The 18,716-nt window shown below is 39.3% G+C and overlaps 1 protein-coding gene across 5 annotated transcripts in view; it reads left to right on the top strand.

Moving 5' to 3' along the window:
* Positions 1-3,843, top strand: part of TRAPPC8 (trafficking protein particle complex 8) — a 53,163-nt gene extending 49,320 nt beyond the window's left edge. For all 5 annotated transcript variants that reach the window (XM_015618721.3, XM_015618720.3, XM_015618719.3 and 2 more), the window contains 2 exons: positions 743-832; positions 2,799-3,843. In XM_015618721.3, the coding sequence (XP_015474207.1) occupies positions 743-832; positions 2,799-3,033 (325 nt within the window). In that variant the 3' untranslated portion in view covers positions 3,034-3,843. The remainder of the gene's footprint in view (positions 1-742; positions 833-2,798) is intronic.
* Positions 3,844-18,716: the final 14,873 nt, after the last annotated feature.

Below are 18,716 nucleotides of genomic sequence, written 5' to 3'. Positions count from 1 at the left end.
GATATTTAAACTCTTAGGAAATGGTAAGAAATTCCAGTGACACAAATCACTTGCTGAATATATAGTGCTGTTTTAGCTGCAGTAATTTCTGTCAATATCTTGGGCTCTTCCTTTGCTGCAGTATTATTTATAGAAACAGTAATAGTAATTGTGAACAAGCAGAATATCAATTAACTGTATTAGTTTTATTGAGGATAAAGGCCTACATTAAACCCAGAGATACATGTGCTATCTGTTCTGGTTGGGCACTGTTCAGGCTATAGCTTAAGGCCAGCAATTCCTGTACAGGAGGCAGTGTAGAAAAAAAGTATCCAGTCAAAATGTACCAACCAGCAATTCAGAAAATAGTATACCAGACCATGTTATCTCATTCTGGAGTGTCCCTTGTCACACAAGCCAATTTCCTGTAAACTGAGGTGGTATTTATCCTTTTTCTGTCCTTCCTTAGCTGGATGAAAAGAGACAGTTATCCTTTTTCTGTCCTTTCTCAGCTGGATGAAGGGAGATAGTAGCTTCATTTGATCTAAGTGAGCCAATGCTGTTTACCTTAATTGACAACTTTTATTTAGCTCTAGTCAGTGTGACTCTATTTTTACCTGCACTATCTTGACTCCAGCTTAATTGTCAGCTAACATATAAATTTCATGTTATTGATATTCATTTTAACTATTTAAGAGTATAATTAAGACTATCCAAAATAAGACTCTTTTTTTCTTTAATGTGGAACTGTTTCTCTTTGCAGCCTCTGCCTGGTACCTGTCACTCTCCTGCTTTCCAATTGTTCCCAGGCTGTTGTAGATGTGATGATTGATTTACGACATAAACCAACAAGGTAGTGTGCAAATGTTAATAAAACAATATTTTTAAAGAGCCTTTCCTCGCTTGGGGAATCTTGTAATATTTTAACTATACTGAATATCTAGAACAGTATTTTTTCAACAGTAGCTTTTTTGAAAGAATGGAAGTTGATAAAAGGCTCATACAGTTAACTGTGAGTCCTCAGTCTCTGCTAAGACAAAGCCTCTAATTGTTACTCTTGAATAGTCAAAACACACTGCAGGTCTTTTCTAGAAAAACGGAAATGCTTTTCAACTAGTCAAATAGGCACTTCACCAACCTTTAGTAAACATAAGTTGTTAGGTTTTCATTTTTAAAATACTGTGTAATTTGTAGAAAACAGCTTCCTCCTGCAATTTGTCTTAATGTAAAATTTTGTAGAACCTTGGATATTTTTAAGACTGCCTCTAAGTTTAGCAGCTGGTTCTTATGACTGCGTTTTTGCTTAGAACTGTAGTTAGTAAGTGGTGAAATACTAGCATTGAGGAAGTGTTCATGAATTGTTTTACTGAAGATTTTTTGTGGGATAGAGAATCCAGTACCATATCTATACCATTGTCATTCTGCCACTTCTGTTTAAACAAGGCAACTTCAACTCATGGGTAATGCAGGTGACAGCTCCCTTTCCTCCTTTCTGTCCTCTTAGATATAACACTACCTAGTCTGTTTGCCACCAGGGAGGGGAGAAAGATTGTGAAGACATTGAGGGGTGCTTAGTCATGGGGGAGCACTGGCTTCTTGCCAACAGTCCATGGAGACAAGTAAGATATTAAAAGCCCGGAGCCTAATACACATGCTCAGAAGTGGAAGGCTGAAGATTTAAGTGTGGTTTACTTTTCAGGTACAATTAGGAAGCCATTCACTGAGCTGCTGTTTCTTCACCAGATGATCATGTATTACATTTTGAGACATATCCTTTGGAAGGATAGTGTACTCATGCACCTTGAAACTGCTTGAAAAGAAAGCCCCCCCCACACTCTCTCCTAGTGTAGTAGTGCAAGGTCTCTAAAGCAGTATACATCCATATTGACTATTCCTGTGTGACATGCAGTCTGATTTAACTCTAGCTCATGGGACAGGCCTAAGAATGCCTTAAATAGGAATTCCTTAAGCTGTGACAGTTTGGATCTTGTTACTACATTTAGTGTTACATGCCAATTATTTAGAAAGCTGAGAATACACAGAGTTCTTCATTATACATCTATGTGTAATTAATGTCTGTGTACAGTACATTAGGGACCAAAGAAACACTTTAAAGGTTTGTTACGATTCACCTGAGCTAAAGAGACACTCTAAGGATTTTTAAGTAAGTCAGAGAACATTAATAAATAATTTGGTAAGACACAGAATTAAATTGAGCTGATGGATGGACATGAGCATCCTTAAATTTACCCAAGGCACTCTGTATCTTAGGTATTCTCAGTCTGCATGTATTTGTGGGAGCAGGTATGTTTGGGTATGGATGTAGTAGGAAAGAAGACAGACACGTGTGAGTTGTATTATAGTATCTTGATAAAATGTAAAGTGGAGTTCTGTCTGTAGCTATGATGGCAACTGTTAATCCTTGCAAAGTCTAGCTTTTTCTTACTAGATAAACCTAAATCTCTTAAAGATAAGGAGGGTTTGCAGAACAAAGACAGCATACTGCATTTTGGGAAGGCAGTGATTTAAAAGTAGTGATTGTAGTCAAGCAGTCAAAATGACTCAGCAGCTTCAGAGACATCAAGGACAAATGGCAGTGGGCACTCACCTAAGGGAAGCCAGAATAGTAATGTAAGTTCCCTACTCCTGACTTCTGGGAAGCTTTTAAAAAGTATGAATCATTGTAAGGGCCTGGTGAGGGGGACACAGTGCTTTCTGAAATCTTAGGAAAACTTGGAGGGAGTCCTGTGAATTAGTGATACATGCTTCAAGTGCAGAGAATTAACTTTTTTTTTTTATTTATTTTATTTTTTTTTCAGCTCCGAAGCACTAGAAATACATGGATCTTTTACATGGCTTGGGCAAACACAGTACAAGCTTCAACTTAAAGGCCAGGAGGTCTATAGCTTGCAGCTCAAAGCTTGTTTTGTTCATACAGGCGTCTATAATCTTGGAACCCCCAGAGTATTTGCCAAGCTCGTGGACCAAGTTACTTTATTTGAAACAAGTCAGCAGAACTCCATGCCTGCACTGATTATTATCAACAATATCTGACCACTTCCTGGGAAAAAAAAAAAAAAAAAGCACTAAAACACAAAATAAATGGGATTCTTTTCTTACATTGCTGGTTGACATTTTGCTGCAGTTTTTTTTTTAACTAGCACCTCAAACATCTAACTTGTTACTAAAGATTGTGTAGAAAAGAGAATATCAAAATATTCAGATGACTTGTCAGTTTGTTTCTCAATGCAAGGCACATTGGACTGAAAATACATTTATCCTTTTATAATGTATTTCTTCTCTGGTAATTAAGATACTCATAACATAAAATACTCTAACTGCAGATCTGAACATGTATGTCCAATGCCCTGTCAAAAATGCAGCTTGACTGCTGTTACAACTTCCAGCATGGTGTGTTTAATATTTGTGGCTGTATTAGGATATGGTTCAGGAAGAAAACCTCATTGGCTTTTTCCTGTCTGAAGCCATTAGTCATGGTAAATCCCAACCTTACTGTGAAGTTTAATAAGGTCTCTCAAATCCATTTCTGATTCTTGGTTCTTTAGTTCAAGATTTTGGTTTCATATTTAAGGAAACTGGTGGCTTTTCAAGGTTTACATAAAAAGTCCAGCTAGGGTGTTTAAAAAAATTAATTTGAACCAGTTTGAGTATTTTCTCATTCATCTCAAAACAGAATGCACTATTTCACAACCATGAGATTGTCATTTAAATTGTCACTTACTTTATTATGTAACTATAACAACTGATCTGTTTAAAAAAATCTACTCAAGATTTTCAAGAAATGTATTATATTTATAACAAATGTACTGTAAATAGAATAAAGCATACACCATATTCACTGTATGGACTGGTGGCCTTTTTGCTTGCATTTGCATACAGCTGTAGCAATCCACAGGTGCTGCTGCTATCACAGGACAACATTGGTGTATGAGACAGTGCATCTACCTTCTGATGCATTTTATTCTTTTTAGGTAAGTGGTCCAATTTTACTCATGTTTGGTACTGCTGTATGACTGTCTCCAGGACTTTAGACTCCCTGAAAGTCTTGGAACCCATTCATAGCACATAAACTTTCATAGTCAAACTTAATAGGACAGTGGATCATGTTGCTAAATAACAGAATGCTGAAATATTCTCTAACAATGAGTATGTTGCTTCAGGCCTTGAGTCCTTTTCTCCTGATGCACAGCTTGAAAGAATAATCTAAAAGATTCTCGACATTGTAGCCTTAAGTTGTGTCATCATTGGTTTTTCTCTCTCACACCCATTTAGGGAAGGGAAAGTCATAATTGATGCCATTCAGCTGTGCACTGTAGGGCCACAATGTTCTAAGTCATGGTGTATATTTTAAGACAGCCTGTCCAAAGTGGGTTATCAAGAGCATCATGTTTAAAAACTGGATGAAAAGAAGAGAGGCCCTGTAGAGGGAACGGGGCTTGTCTGATGGAGGCTGGAGATGGTGCAAATGGCAATTCACACTGAGATTGCCATTGAGCAGCTGCTGGCAGGTAAAAAGGTGAGGATTCAAGAATCTTTGAATGAGAGAGCAGTGAGATGACATGATGCAGGGCAAAGCAGTTCCTGGAGCTTCTCAGCACTCCAGACCCAAATGCGTAAGCTCTGACGCTCACCTGCGCATCTGAGCAGTCTGATTCATCAGTCTGAGACCCAGCAAGAGCTGTGGGTGTTTGGGGGAGGAGGGTCCTTGGCAACCTGTTTTTGGATTTCAAATATAACAGTGGAGCTTTTCCTTTCTTGGAATTGCAGTAGCAATGCTTAGCTGGACACATGCTCATCTCTCCTGGTGCGTTGTTGGAAATTCTAAATGTGTCTTTGGGAGCTCTAAAAATCAGAATTTTACTATATGATTGCTTAGGAGAGGAGCTAGCATAGAAGTAGAGCTAAGCATGCCTCCTTAGTGGTTTCTCACATGGCAAACTCTGGAGTCCACAGTGAAGAGACTGAGTGATGATGGAGAACAGTTCTATTGAAATGAAAATTAATCTTGTCTTGCCATTGAGTAGGTAAGTATATCTGCAAAGGCATGCTTGTGCTTCTATCACAGCAATGTTGTGGCACACAGCAGATCATGATATCACATCTTACTTTGAGATAGCTAGAAAAAGCTCTTAAAGACAATGAGATCCAAGGGATTTTTTTGTACTAGGAATCGACTGAATTTTCCTTTCTTGCTACCTTTGTAACATAAAACAAAAAGAAACTTTCTAAGCTGGAGGTTTTAGTGAAAAATAAAATGCCCGGTTTCAGTCTGGGCAACTTGGAAACAATTTTATCTTGTATTACTTAAAATACAGAAATAATTCCATATACTAATAGACATAAACTTGGGCTTTTCATTTGAGCTGAGTAACCAACAAACCTGTTCCTGAGATGAGGTGAATTCTGCCATCCCTTCCATACGTCATGGCATGCGTTGCTCCATCCTTTTCTCGGGGAATTCTGGTGGTTGTGGGCTGCTTTGCCAAAAATTGCTGAAATGCTGCATTAACAGATTACTATTTTGTGCAATGCAAGTCTAGAGTGATAGAGTTTTAGAGTCAGTCAAGAGTCTGAGAATCCTGTAGGAGATGACTATAACATGGCAAGGTCTTGTGCTTTTACTTGTCTCAAGCAGCAATCCCCATCTACTTCCTCAAAAATAGGAGAAATCATTCTAAAAGGAGTATTCCTCTTATATTTTTAATACTGTGTACTTGTCTTGGCTGAAACTAGGACAGTATTCTCAAATTTATTCTAAAGCAATGGTTATGCTGATAAAGCTATGGAGTTTTCTGAATATGTTGCCTTGTAAATTTCTATATTTATTATAAATTATATAAATTATTATATTTATTTTTACAGATAACCTTTCTATAATTCAGGAAAAACTATCATAAATTAATATTTAAATTACTTGTGACAGAAACTCACTTTGTATCTATCTCAAACTACATTGTTAAAATCCTGTCTAAATACTGAGTAATGGAATAATGACTTAACTAGCAAAAAATATCTAAAAGTTTGTAGCAAAAGCAGTATTAGTTGCTTAACTTGTAAACATAATGGCCATTTACTTACTTCTGGTTGGTGTAATTTTAATTTATTATTACTGTCTTATTAGAAAAGTGTCTGGTACATTACATAAAAAGTCCATTTATACAGTGGCTTAAGACACACTTAAGTATCTCCTTATACTCATCATCAAGTGTGAAGACTTGTGCTGTCTGCAGGGGTTGGTTACAATTCCAGGTTTGGAAGTTTGAGGATAACAGCCTGGTTTGGTACTAATTAATATAAAATCCACTGAAGTCCCCTTAATTTAAATACAGTTTTGTAAAGTTTAAAATCTGCCAGGTTGAAATAATTTGTTTGTCCTGGAAAGACTGTCTGTCCAGTGAAACAAGTAGAACTAAGCATGTTCTTCTTTTCTTTCAGTGAAAAATCTAGAATGAAAGATGAGGGGAAAAAAGAAGTAAAATTACCTTTTTTTATTTCAAAATAATAAAACATTAACTTTCTAAGTGGAAAAAGAGTGTGACCAGTTTCTCTATTGCATTTTTATAACAAATTTTTCTTAAATAAAAGATTATTAGATTTCCCAGGGACTTCCAAAAATTCCACTTAAAATAACTTTTTCATCCTGTTTTTTTACAATGATAAGTGAAATAGGGACTATATAAAAAATCAAAAGGAAAATCAGAAACACTGACTGTGATTCCCAAAAATGTTGGTAGTTTTTGGGAAAAGCACCACAGACATACACTAGGAAGGTTATGGATAAGTTGCAATAACTGAAAGATGTACCCACTACAATGGCTTTAAAGATACAGACCATTATAGGGAGGGAAAATGAAATTGTTATTATCTCTATCAGGAACTTGATACTTGACTGAGGACAGATTCAGCAGCTTATTACATCCTTTTGATATCATTCAAAGATTCAGGTAAAAATAACAGGGAAAAAATAATGTAGGGAGAGGTCAGTTCTGTATTTAGAAACTTCTCAATAGAAGATTTGGAGATCTCTCTCCCACTGAGTCCTTACACAGAAAGCTGAATAGTATTCCTTATTATCCCTCATGTCATAGGTTATTGGTAATTATTACTAACTCTCAGGATCCAAGACTTGAAGCTAACAAAGGAAATGAGCACCAATTCATTTCCAGTTTTGACAGTAACAAGATTTTGTTCAGATACAAATGCTCTAGTGACCTGTGCCTTGAAACATCAGCTTTCCCCCCCAGAAAAAAACTAGTTTTGTTTACTAAATAGTTCTGGGCTCCTTCTGGAGTTGTATTTCTTCCCTCTGGACAAGGAAAGTACTCAAGCTGTTAAGTAGAATTAAATGATATTTTTGAAAAAGTTCTTAGTATTAGGAAATTCTACTGTTTCTTGAAGCATAAACTCAGCTGCACTTTTAATTTCATTTTTGTAATAGGATTTGGCCAAGTCCAGTAGCAGAATGGAGAGGTTCAAAGTTAACTGTTCTTTGGCAGTCACTCAAATTGTGTGCTGCCCCAGAAAAAATGCATAAGGTTCCAAGATAAATACAGAAGAATTTCATGTTTGGATTCACTGACACAGTGAATTCCAGCAGAAATAATACATGATACCCATGGCCAGTGTGGGTCCCACTGCATAGGTTGTATTTTGAGCTGTTACCAAATTTTTTTCCATGTGTAACACAGAGATGTACATATATAGCTTGTTTGTTAAGATATAGAGGTAATATCATTAAGTTATGAGAAAAATTCTGTCAAAGTGCTAGAGTGACAGGAAAATGCCTATGCCTTGGGAAGGAGTGTATAAATAGAATTATGAAAATGAAAAAAAAAATAACAGGTTAATTTTCATTATTTAAATCCAAGGTCACAAGAACCACACAGTGTAAAGAACCTTGGTAATACATCAAAGCTTTCTTACTGATCTAAAGGTAAAATTTCCCTCCTTTGACTAAACCAAAGAATCAATATTTTCATTATTCTTCAGCTGTAAACTATAAGTACAGCTGCCTTACTGAAAAGCCATCACCCTGCCTCTGAGACTGCCTGGAGAATGCAGCCATGTGGCGCAACAACAGCCACAGTCAGATTAATGGGGGCAGAACTTTTAGTACTAAAGATTGTCTTTTAATTCAGAATCTACTGTGATACAGAGCTGTCTACACCAAAAAAGTCAGCCAGCCCAGGTGTATCAGAAGTCAGGTCACTGAATTGCAATGAGTACAGGAGAGACTCCTGGATGTTTTTCACTTACTACACTCTTTCTCCAGAGAGATAAGGGATTGTTTCTGAGTATACTAAAATATAAAGATGTTTGCAGTAAAGGAAATCCACTGAGAGAACTTCAGTCTTTCTTCATATGCACATTGCCTTTTCTTCAGTCCCTTAAAATCTTAATGTTTGCTGTCTTTTCAAAATTACCCTTAAACAATTTCATGGAAAAAAAATTACTCTCATAGAGTAAAAGCTTGGCTGGAACAGAAGATGATAATTTTTTCAGCACTTCTATTTTTAAAACCATGAATACAGATTTAACACCTAGTGTTTCCTGATCCTATTTAACTGAAAATTTATTTACAACACATTTCTAGTTTACAGGAGTAGTTCATTAATTTGTAAAATGTCATTTGGTTAACGAGTTCTGCTAATTGCGTGGTGGTAGCTGAAGAAGTGGAAAAATGAACACAGTTTAAAAATTGTTGCTTATAGACTAAAGCAGTGTATAAATCAATTCAGCTGATGTTTCTAAGTGTTATTCCTCTGGGATAGGAAGAGGAATACAAAGAGGAAAACCTCTTTGTAAGTTAGAATAGCTGTTTTGGTCTCCTCCTGTTTATTGTGGCATAGTTCCCTATCCTGTTTCCTCCAGGACAATGAAAATTCTGCATTAAAAAAAAGAAACAAGAAAACAAGACTCTAACTATAGATTTTTACTTACTGGAGGAAATAAGTTAGTGATGATCTTTAAACAGCTGCCCCTTAATCCCCAGGTACTTTGAAGTCCTAAGATGGAAGAGGTATTTCTGTATATTGAAGAGGCTCTAGAGGAAGTAAGAGCCCCTTCTTACCAAGAACAGAAATACTTCCTGAAATTTCCAGGCAAAATATTTCTTCCTACCCTTGTGATAAAAGCATCAGTGATAGACCCAGCTTTCCTCACTTCTCAGTGCAGATGCTGTTGTTGGGGGCATACCAGAGGGAGGGACAAAAGTGTGCTCAGAACATGGGCTCCACTTCATATAGTTGCTGACACCAGGTTTGTATTAGGTGCATTTAGTTTTAGTGGCAGTGAACCCTAGGCTCTTAAACCCAGAAGATGCTTTGAAAATACCAAATTTTTGTAATACACACTGGTAACTCTCACAATGTTGGAGAAATACTTGAAAACATGATTCGCTTGTACCAAGAGTTCTGCAGCCATGAGAAAATTTAAAAATTGGACCAACAAAAAACTCCCCCCCAAAAAATAACCAAAAAAACCTCTATTAAAGTCCCTCCTGCTTGTAATGCTATGGGCAACTGGAGGGAGGTGCCAGAGAGAGGAAAGGGCTGTGGCGCTTCATAGCACTTCTGGCTCTGCTTGGGAGGAGCAGTGGGAGGCCTACGAGGGAAGACTATCCCAGAAAGTTTTCCTGCTGTGACAGAACTGATTGGACACATCAGTCAGGTTAAGAGGACAAGACTCAGCAATCACAGCTAATACTGTTTTTCACTTTAGCATCTGTCCTCAAGGATCACAGCTTTTATTCTCCGGATCACGGAAGGGAGATGTCACTGCCTTAGAGGTTCAAGTTCTCTTTCTGGCTGCTTTTCAAATTCACTTTCTTCAACTGTAGGTCACATTGAGTGCTAAGCATTCTGGATGAATTGTATCCTCAAATGTACTAAAAACACTATTAAATTTATTTGTTCTGTTATTGATGCAAATTAGAGCAGAGTAATTTGTTAATTTATTGAAATGCCACTTGGAAGTATATATATTTTTAGAGTAATATCTAGAACTTTTTCAATAATGGATCTGTAAAAGATTGCAAGGAGATAGGGAATAAATTATCGTTGCTTGTCACCACATTTTTTTTCTACCAGATAAGACTTTTTTTCACTCTGCAAGGCAGAGTTCAGCAAATATGTGTGGGTGTTGAACGTACTCCTAAGAAAAGTTTACTTTTGTTCAGTCTTTTATGTAACTGGCTATGGGCTAGAATTTCTCAGAAGGCTTGGTAGGTATTTTCAGCCTTTTACAATATAATTTCTGAGTGTGTGAAACTTGACATTGATGAAGGTTGCCATGAAAACACATTCATTTCCTAAGCATGGAGAAATGCCAATTAAAAATAGGATGTTTAAATCCCTTTCAATGGAGGTCTTTGCACAATGGTGTGCCTCTGTTACACAAGACTAACAAGAATGTGTGCATTGGGATGACAGTGGAAAGGCAGAAAGGTAGTGAAAACCTTCACTGTGCTACCATCCTCATCCTCACTTTGGCTGCTGTAAGTATGGTGGAAACGAGAAGCAGTTATGAAAGAGCAACTGTGGCTTTTTTTTCCTTTCCCCCCCCCCCCCCCCGATTGGAATCTTTACAATGAAAACTTGTGCATTTAAGCGTGTTGGCTTAAAATTAACATCCTTTCTGTGGGTTAGTGCTCTGCCTGAGCTGTCAGTGCTCTGTACCTCAGTGAGAGCGAGGAGAACATGACAGGAAGGTTCCAGCCCTGCAGTGCCAACCAGCTCTGGAGAAAGAGTATGGAAACAAGAGCTCAAGCACCTGCTCCTTGGCTGATCACCAGTCCCAGAGTGAGCTGTGAGACCAACACACCTGCATTGGCATCCTCGAGGCAGATGAGACAGCAGCCCAGAAACACCTGCTTGCAAAAATAGTTTAGAAGGAACTTAGCAACTAAAAGCAAGTTGCTAAATTCCAACAGTTTGGTGGTAAATGAAATGAGGACTGTTATCCACACCCTTAATCAGGGCAGTTTATCAAATAGAATTGTCTGCTGTGAGTATAGCTGGTCCTGCTCATCATGAATGCCCTGCATCAACTATCTTGGTAAAAATCCTGTATGCTGCTGTAGACAGTTAAGTTTGTTAAACAGGTAATTATTCCTGTCAGGGGTGTTCAGTCATGTGTGGCAGCTCATCATTGTACAGTCAGGTCTGGTGTTCCTTATGCAGTACCTTATGATGGATGCATTGATCAATGCAGTGTTTCCAAAGACACAGAAATGTGAAATGACAGCACTGACAGCACTGGCTCCTGACTGAGGAGAAAAAACTCTGTGTCTTCATTTCAAAATCCTGCTTTACACATTAATAATACAAAACCAATTGTTTGACACACTACTGTTGTTTGATGTTGGAAACCACTGATTAATAGAGTGTCTGTGTAAATGAAATTGACTGAAGTTTGCTATATTTCTTTAGGAGAAAGGACAAAAATTCCCAAGTCCATATTCTCATTTTAAATCTAAAATAGACTACTAAGAAAAAATTAACTCTATCCCATATGCAAGTAGGGCAGTCACTAGGCAACTACAAAGGGTCAGGGGGGAAAAGAATCCAAATAATATACTAAATACTTAATCCAAATTAAATTTATTCTGTCCTGATACTGGAGCTAAGACAAAGGGGGATAGAGTAAATGAGAACTCTGAGCAGTTGTTGCATCTGTGGTCAAGAGAAGGAAGAGGGTGGAAAATGGTATCTGAAAAGTTGTATAAGTTTACTATTTGAAATTTCCTGTTCTCAGTTCATTAGAAAAATGGAAGAAGGAAAGATACAACTATCATTCCTCATCTTGGATGGGAAAAGGAGATTAGCGTAAAAGCCATAGCCTCCTTCTCCCTCACATTTCTGTAGAAATATCAGGAAACACCAGTAGGGGCAGATATGCTCTGGTGGCTATTTCTGGCAAAACCCAAGGAATATGCTGATAGAATTTTTAATTTTTCACATGAGACTTGTGTCCTATAATAGAGAGCTTTTCTAAAGTTTTTTTTTTTTTTTTTGAGATTAAATCTGTATTATTCTTTATACTGCTTTAAAGAATATTAGGCTGGAGGTCAGGAGGCTTTGATGGATAATCACAGACCTCTCTAAAATTTCTGCTCATGACAACTGTCTTCTGCAAAACAAAAATGAATCTGGCAAAACAAACCTATAAATTACAGAAGGAGAAGTATTTGTATTCTGCCCAGACAGAAATGTGAGGCAGGAAGTTTTTGGGCAGAGCTTCAAAATGTGAAGGAGCAGTTTAAGAGCCAGGTGGGGTAGTGTCTTTCAGGATTCCTGTTATTCTCTCTTTGCATTCCATCAAAGTACTGCTTCACTTTAATCATAAGTGTAATTCAAATTCCCTGAATACTAATTTTTCAGGTCAAAAATTACAATAAGGTTCCTAAGCAACCCACTTTCTTTAGAAGTGTTACATTTTGGGGGGGAAATCAATGTTTCAGTACATATTGTTACCTCGCCTCCTATTCTATGAAATCAGAGACTGGGGATATTTTGGAGGCTTGTTGTTAAAGTCAGAACAGTTTCCAGGTGGGCAGTAGCTTTGAAAACAGGATTTAAGTTTTCTGGGTGCTGTGCTTGTATTGGGAATTGTATACTATGCCATAATTTTGCTTGTTACATCAACAGTCTATGTGACTTCTTGATTTTCAGTACTGGAATAAATCAAAACAAAGGCATGTTTCAATAGAGGGAACATAAAAAATGGCAAGAAGGCTTTGATTTGCATCCCCCTCTGTTTCATTATCGTATTTTGATAGGAATAAAATGTGAACTTTAAGGAAAATAATTCTTCTTTTTTTTTTTTTGTGCACAGAAATCAGTGTAACAATGGTTTTAAGTAGAGGTGCTTTTTATTTGAGTAGTTTTTAACTTTTTGGAAAATGATAAAATGCGACTATTTAGGAGCAAGAATTTCAACTCAGTGCCTGTGTGTCATGACTAAGAGGACACCCAGAAATAATGCTGTGTGGTTGGTGGTGTTGTTGACATGCCACCCTCCACCATGTGCTGCTCTTTTGGGGTCAGTTTCTATTTCCAGAGACATTTTAGGTTCAGCTTGTGCTGAAAGTGTGACAAATAGATCTGTGTTTCTTGCCAGATGTGGGTGTGGGTGTGTGTGTACTTTTATGGCTTTCTTGTATTTGACCCAGTGGCCTCCTATGGCACCTGGCAGGGATGGAAGAGGTTGGCTCCAGTAGCCCTGGGTGCTCGGGGAGACCTGGGTCCCTGCAGAGGCTGTGGAGCTGCCCTGGTTCCTCTGCGCTGTTCTCGGTGTGATGCGAGCCCCAGAGCCCAGTGTGGCAACAGGGACGGCCTGAGTCTGGGTCGAGTTTGCTCTAGAGCTGCTTTGGTTAATTAGACAGGCTGCCCCTTCACCTCTCTGTATGCAGGAGTAAATTTTGAGGGGTGGGCTTTTAACTGGTGTGAGAACATGCCAGATTTCATAGTGGAGATAAAGGGTTTGGATTTTGGTTTGGATTGTTTTTGGTGTTTTTTTTTACCCTGGTGCGGTGGAGTCCGGGGTGGAGATTTTTCCCGGGGAGACAGGAACAGCTACAGCTCCGTACTGTGTGTTTGCCACATGGTGTGTCACATCTAGCGGGGCTGGGGGCCGGGTTCTCGGTCGGAGCGGCTCCCGGCTCCCGGCCGGAGGCTCCGGGATGCTCCGGGGCTGGGGCTGCGCGGCTCCCCGGCCCGGCGCACCGGCGCTCGCAGGGCTCGGGTGCTTGCGAGCGGCTGCAGGGAGCAGAGACGGCTCCCGTAAGGCTCCATCCCTTCCTCAGCCCGTCGGTAAACGCCTCGCAAACCCGCGGATGGATGGCAGCTGCACAGCCGGAGCAGCGCGTCCTTCCACCGGCGCTCGGGAGGGATGGGATGCCCAGACAGGGCCGGGCTCTGGCTGTCAGAACCTCCCGCAGGTCAGGATTGCAGAGTGGAGCCCCGAGCTGTGCCGTGTCCCTGGCCCGAAGTGCTCCTCCTCACCCTCCCTGTCCCCTGTCCCCTGTCCCCTGTCCCCTGCCCCCTGTCCCCTGCCTGGGGACAGCTCTGGTGGCGCTCCTGCTCTGGAGGTGTCCCGGGACATTGGCGGATGCGTCATGAGAGGCGTTCTGCCTGTGATGTACCTATGGAACCCGGGGAGCTTTGAACAGCCATTCATTCATCCTACAGATCTTCTCCATTCGTGGATTGTTTGCTCCCTGTTGCCTCATTGTCAGGTTAAAATGCCTGCTCTGGGATCCAGGGAATTACAGGAAAACTGTGGATTCACTGCAGGCTACTATCCACTGGGCTAAAAATTTGAAGGCATTACTTCTTAGTCACTCAAAACACTAGGCAAACAATGGAAATTTGGAATTTACTCTCGAAAAATCCCATGATCTTTAAAAAACTTAAATGATTCTCTAGAGCCACACTGTATGAGTTTAATGCTCCTGAGATTAGTTGAAGGGTCAATATAATTAATTATTCTTGGAGTGCTTTTGCATAGAGATATTTTTGATGTATTATTGCCTGTGACAGCTTAGAAGATTATTTCTCTGGGTCTTCAAATGTTTGTTTGAGAAGTTGAGATGTGACTAAAGAAGGTACAGGAGATGGATTTGTTCGTCATTTTTTTAGCACCTCATAAACTGGTTGTGCTTTGATCTGAAACAAAAAAATGTTTCTTAGGTATTAAGCACATCTCAGCTGTGAGTTTCCTACTGGCTTTTTGTGAATGGTAAATATAAATTCAGTTCAGTTCAGTTCAGACAAGTTCATATGAAGAGAAATTTAAACACCAGGAAGTGAGATTTTATTCCCATGTGGTAATAGAAAACTGAATTTGACATTTTTCTGCAGTTCATCTTCGATTTTTCACTAATAGTCATATGGTGAAAGGATAACTCCATTTTTTAGAGCAATGTGTACTAACCTTTTCCTATACAGGGAGGCAAGATCTGTTGTGTGAGAGCAGGAGCTGTGAGCAGCTGTGTCCAAACACTTGCACACTTGGGCAGGTTTTCTCAGAGCTCCAAACCAGATGATAGGGAGTCAACTAAAAGTGTGTAGCCACCATCAGGGGGTTTCAAAGACTTTCACTGTCACTAATAGGGTGTGCATGGCCTCAGACAGGCACAGGATACTGCAAGGATGCTCTCTAAACAGTGTTTTTCCTTTAGATTAGCGAGTTGCAAATCATTTATTCAGTGAGAGAAACCAGCCTGCAAGGCAGAGTATGAACAGAAACCGCTTAACAAAGTTAGCTGAAGTGGCTAAAAACATCAACTGAGGAGACAAAACTCAAAGTTAAACTATTCCCTTTTGTGCCTCACCATCCTTCTATTCCCCAAAAACCGAGAAGTGATTCTTCAGGGAACAGATATCACAGAATATTCTGAGATGGAAGGGACCCACAAGGATCAGCAAAGTGCAATTCCTGGCCCTGCACAGGACAGCCCCAGAAGTCACACCATGTGCTTGAGAACACCATGTGGAAATTCCTGGCAGGAGATATAATCCATGTGGCATTAATTTTGCTGTAAATATATTACATGGTTTCATGTAAGTCTATGCCAGGTTCTTTTAGCACCTTGCAATGTTCTGCACCTGCATGTTTATGGCACCATATCTAGAATCACTGAAGTTTCAAAAGCCTCTCAGAACTCCAGAAACTCTCACAAGAAAAACCTTGAAGCAGCTTTCCAAGCATCCTGCCAGATCTCAGGGCTTAAAGAAATGTCGTATGAGACATAAAAAATGTTCCTATAAGTCACAGGGAATTAGACTCCATACAGAAAGGATTCTTCAGGCAGTGAATGACTAAGCCTGATGCCATGAAGATGATCTGGGGGCTCTGTTACAGCTGTCCTGGCAGAAGGTCATGGAAGGAGAGTTCTTTATAATTTTTTCCTGTGACATGATGTAAGTTCTATAATGTCAAGATACTACAGCCAATAAGAATGTTTAAATGTTTATTTGAATATGAGGAGAAAGGCTAAAAAGATGTGTAATCTTGAAACCTAGCTTTTAAGTACAAAAAGGTAGAGTAAGGGACAGCTAAGAGAAACAGGTGGGGAAAATGATAAATGCAGAAATGATGCAGTTAGGTGAAAGTATTATACATGTCCTTTTGAGAAGCTGGACAAAGTTTATATAGAAAGAATACTTAGGTAAAGGGCTTGAGGGAGAAAACTGAATGGCTTAAGTATTTGGTGGGGAGCAAATTTGAAGGGCTGATGGATTTTGCATGAGAACAGTTGTTACCCAGCTACAGATGGGGAATTCCACAATATATTGCTATTATCTGTGGCTGTAGCCTCTGCATCCCCAAAACTCTGTAGCAGGATGAGAAAGGGCACAGTGAATTTCAAAGGTGTAGAAAAGAATTCCCACAAGAGGAAGGAATTTGCTCATAACTGCACTCCACTATTTCATGTCACCATTACTTTTTGTGGGCAAGATGCCAAAAAATGAAGCTTCTAAAGAGAACCATCATTTATGATCTGCTGGTTTGAGGTTGTGGACCATTGAGCTGGGGCTGTGAGTTAATTGCTCATTTATACAGTGATTTAAAACAAACCAAACCAAGCCCAAAATCCAAACCCTTGCTGTTCAGAGAAAAAGGGCTTTGTTTGGTGGGTCTGTAGGCAACTGTTGTGTCTGTTCCCTGAGCTCTGTGGAGCATTTATCTGTCAGCAGAGTAAACTGCTGGGAGAGATGGCAATGTGATCCTAACATTTATAACCCACTGTTAAACACAGGGAAAAAAAAGCTTCTGATGCAAGCATGTAAAATCTATAAAACCACCCATTTCCAAAGCCACCAGTGACTGCAGAGGATTCCAGTTTTCATAAACAGAATAAAAAAACAAGAAGAAATTCTCCCAGATTTGTGCCTGGTTAAGAAGCCACAGATATGTCCCTATGGGTTGTGAAGGTCATGGCAACGACTTTGAGGCTGTAGACTGAAGGATAAGGTCTGGACTGCAGAAAAACAATGGGTTGGGAGCCTAAAGAAAATACTACCTGAAAGGAAAGCATGAAAAATATTCAAAAAGGAATTTAGCTCAGAGGAGGAAGAAGTGGGAGGAGAATGCAACAGCCTTTTATCTATTATTCAAGGTTGTTGCAAAGAGGAAGGGGGTATTTTATTTTGGGTAGCCATCCTGGATAGATCAGTAAGAATTAGGACAAATTTTCCAACAGTAACATATTTATGAGCCTTGTAGAACATCAGCACTGCCATAAGAGGACCATTCAATCTCCCTCATGTGACACTTAAAAATGCTCCACTGAAGTATCTGTCAGGAAGAGCAAACTAGAACTGGACATGTTTTGTCATCCTGTGGACGAGATCCACATTGAACAACTGGAAATTAGGACTGTTTCTACAAAAAGCAGGCAATGCAAACCTTAAGGTTTTGTGTGTGAAATAGGGCTGATGGTGACCTTCCAACTAAAATAAGTGTTCACTGCAACTAAAACATGGGTTTCAGTTGAGCATGCAGAAAGATCTTAATTGCCTGAGTGCATGTTGGTCTCGTATCATGCTTTTCTATTTATCTATTTTCTGTAAAGTGAAAGATTTTTACCTTTTTTTCTGATCAGTGCCAACACTTTGAGTGCTCTCAGCCGTTAAGGAGGGCTCAAAGCCCTTCTGGCTCTTTGGAAAGACACAGAAGTGAGGGAAGAGAATGGATGCTTAAAGATGGCTATCAGGTGAAGATATCCTTCCTGGGAGATAAATGTAAATGATATTTGTGTGTGGGTATGTCTATAGAAATAAAAACACACGGTAAAGCTGTATTCTCTGTTGCGAAAGAATAGCTTAATTTTAGATTTCCTTTAGAACACTTTAAAAATAAATGAAGAAAGGAAGTAGGAAATCAGTGTGAGTTTCTTTCAGTCCTTAGGAACCTACCCTGATCACCTCATTTCAGAAACAGAGTGTGACCTCTCGGTAACATCTGCCAGCCCACTTGGCACTCAGGGTTGTGTTGGATCAGAGGCCATAGGCCTGTGTATGTTCCATGTGTAAATGTTCCTTAACCTGGTCCTGCTCCATGGAGGGCAAGTTTTCCTGCATTCCAATTCTTCCTGCAGGACAGAGCCTCAGAGGGGCAATCAGCTGCAGGCTGATGGCTCGCTGCATGCAAGCTGAAAGCCAATTTGGGCTGATGAGCTTTGGCTCCTTACATCAGTTCTTTGAAAGAAACACAGGATGTGTTGATCACCTCTCCTCTGGACACTGTTGCCTCATTGTCAGGTTAAAATGCTGGCTCTGGGATCCAGGGAATTACAGGAGAACTGGGGATTCCATGCAGACTACTATCCATTGGGCTAAAAGTTTGAAGGCATTACTTCTTAGTCTCTCAAAACATTAGGCAAATAATGGAAATTTGGAATTTACTCTCGCAAAATCCCATGGTCTTTAAAAAACTCAAATGATTCTCTAGAGCCACACTGTATGAGTTTAATGCTCCTGAGTTTAGTAGAAGGGCCACTCTAATTAATTATTAATAAATAATTAAATAAAAAATATTAAAAATACAAAAAATAATTAATAAATGGATAGAGACAGCCCATCTACCCTGGCAACTGGGCAGAGGGGAGTGGGATCTGCCTCTCATCAGACACAGAAGAACAGCAAGTGGGACCTGAGAATCTGCAATATTCAACACTTTTTGAAAGGACTGAGCTGTGGAAAGCAAACTTG

Source organism: Parus major, chromosome 2, assembly GCF_001522545.3.
Source record: "Parus major isolate Abel chromosome 2, Parus_major1.1, whole genome shotgun sequence".
Taxonomy (NCBI): Eukaryota; Metazoa; Chordata; class Aves; order Passeriformes; family Paridae; genus Parus; species Parus major.
This window is presented reverse-complemented; position numbering and strand designations above follow the sequence as displayed.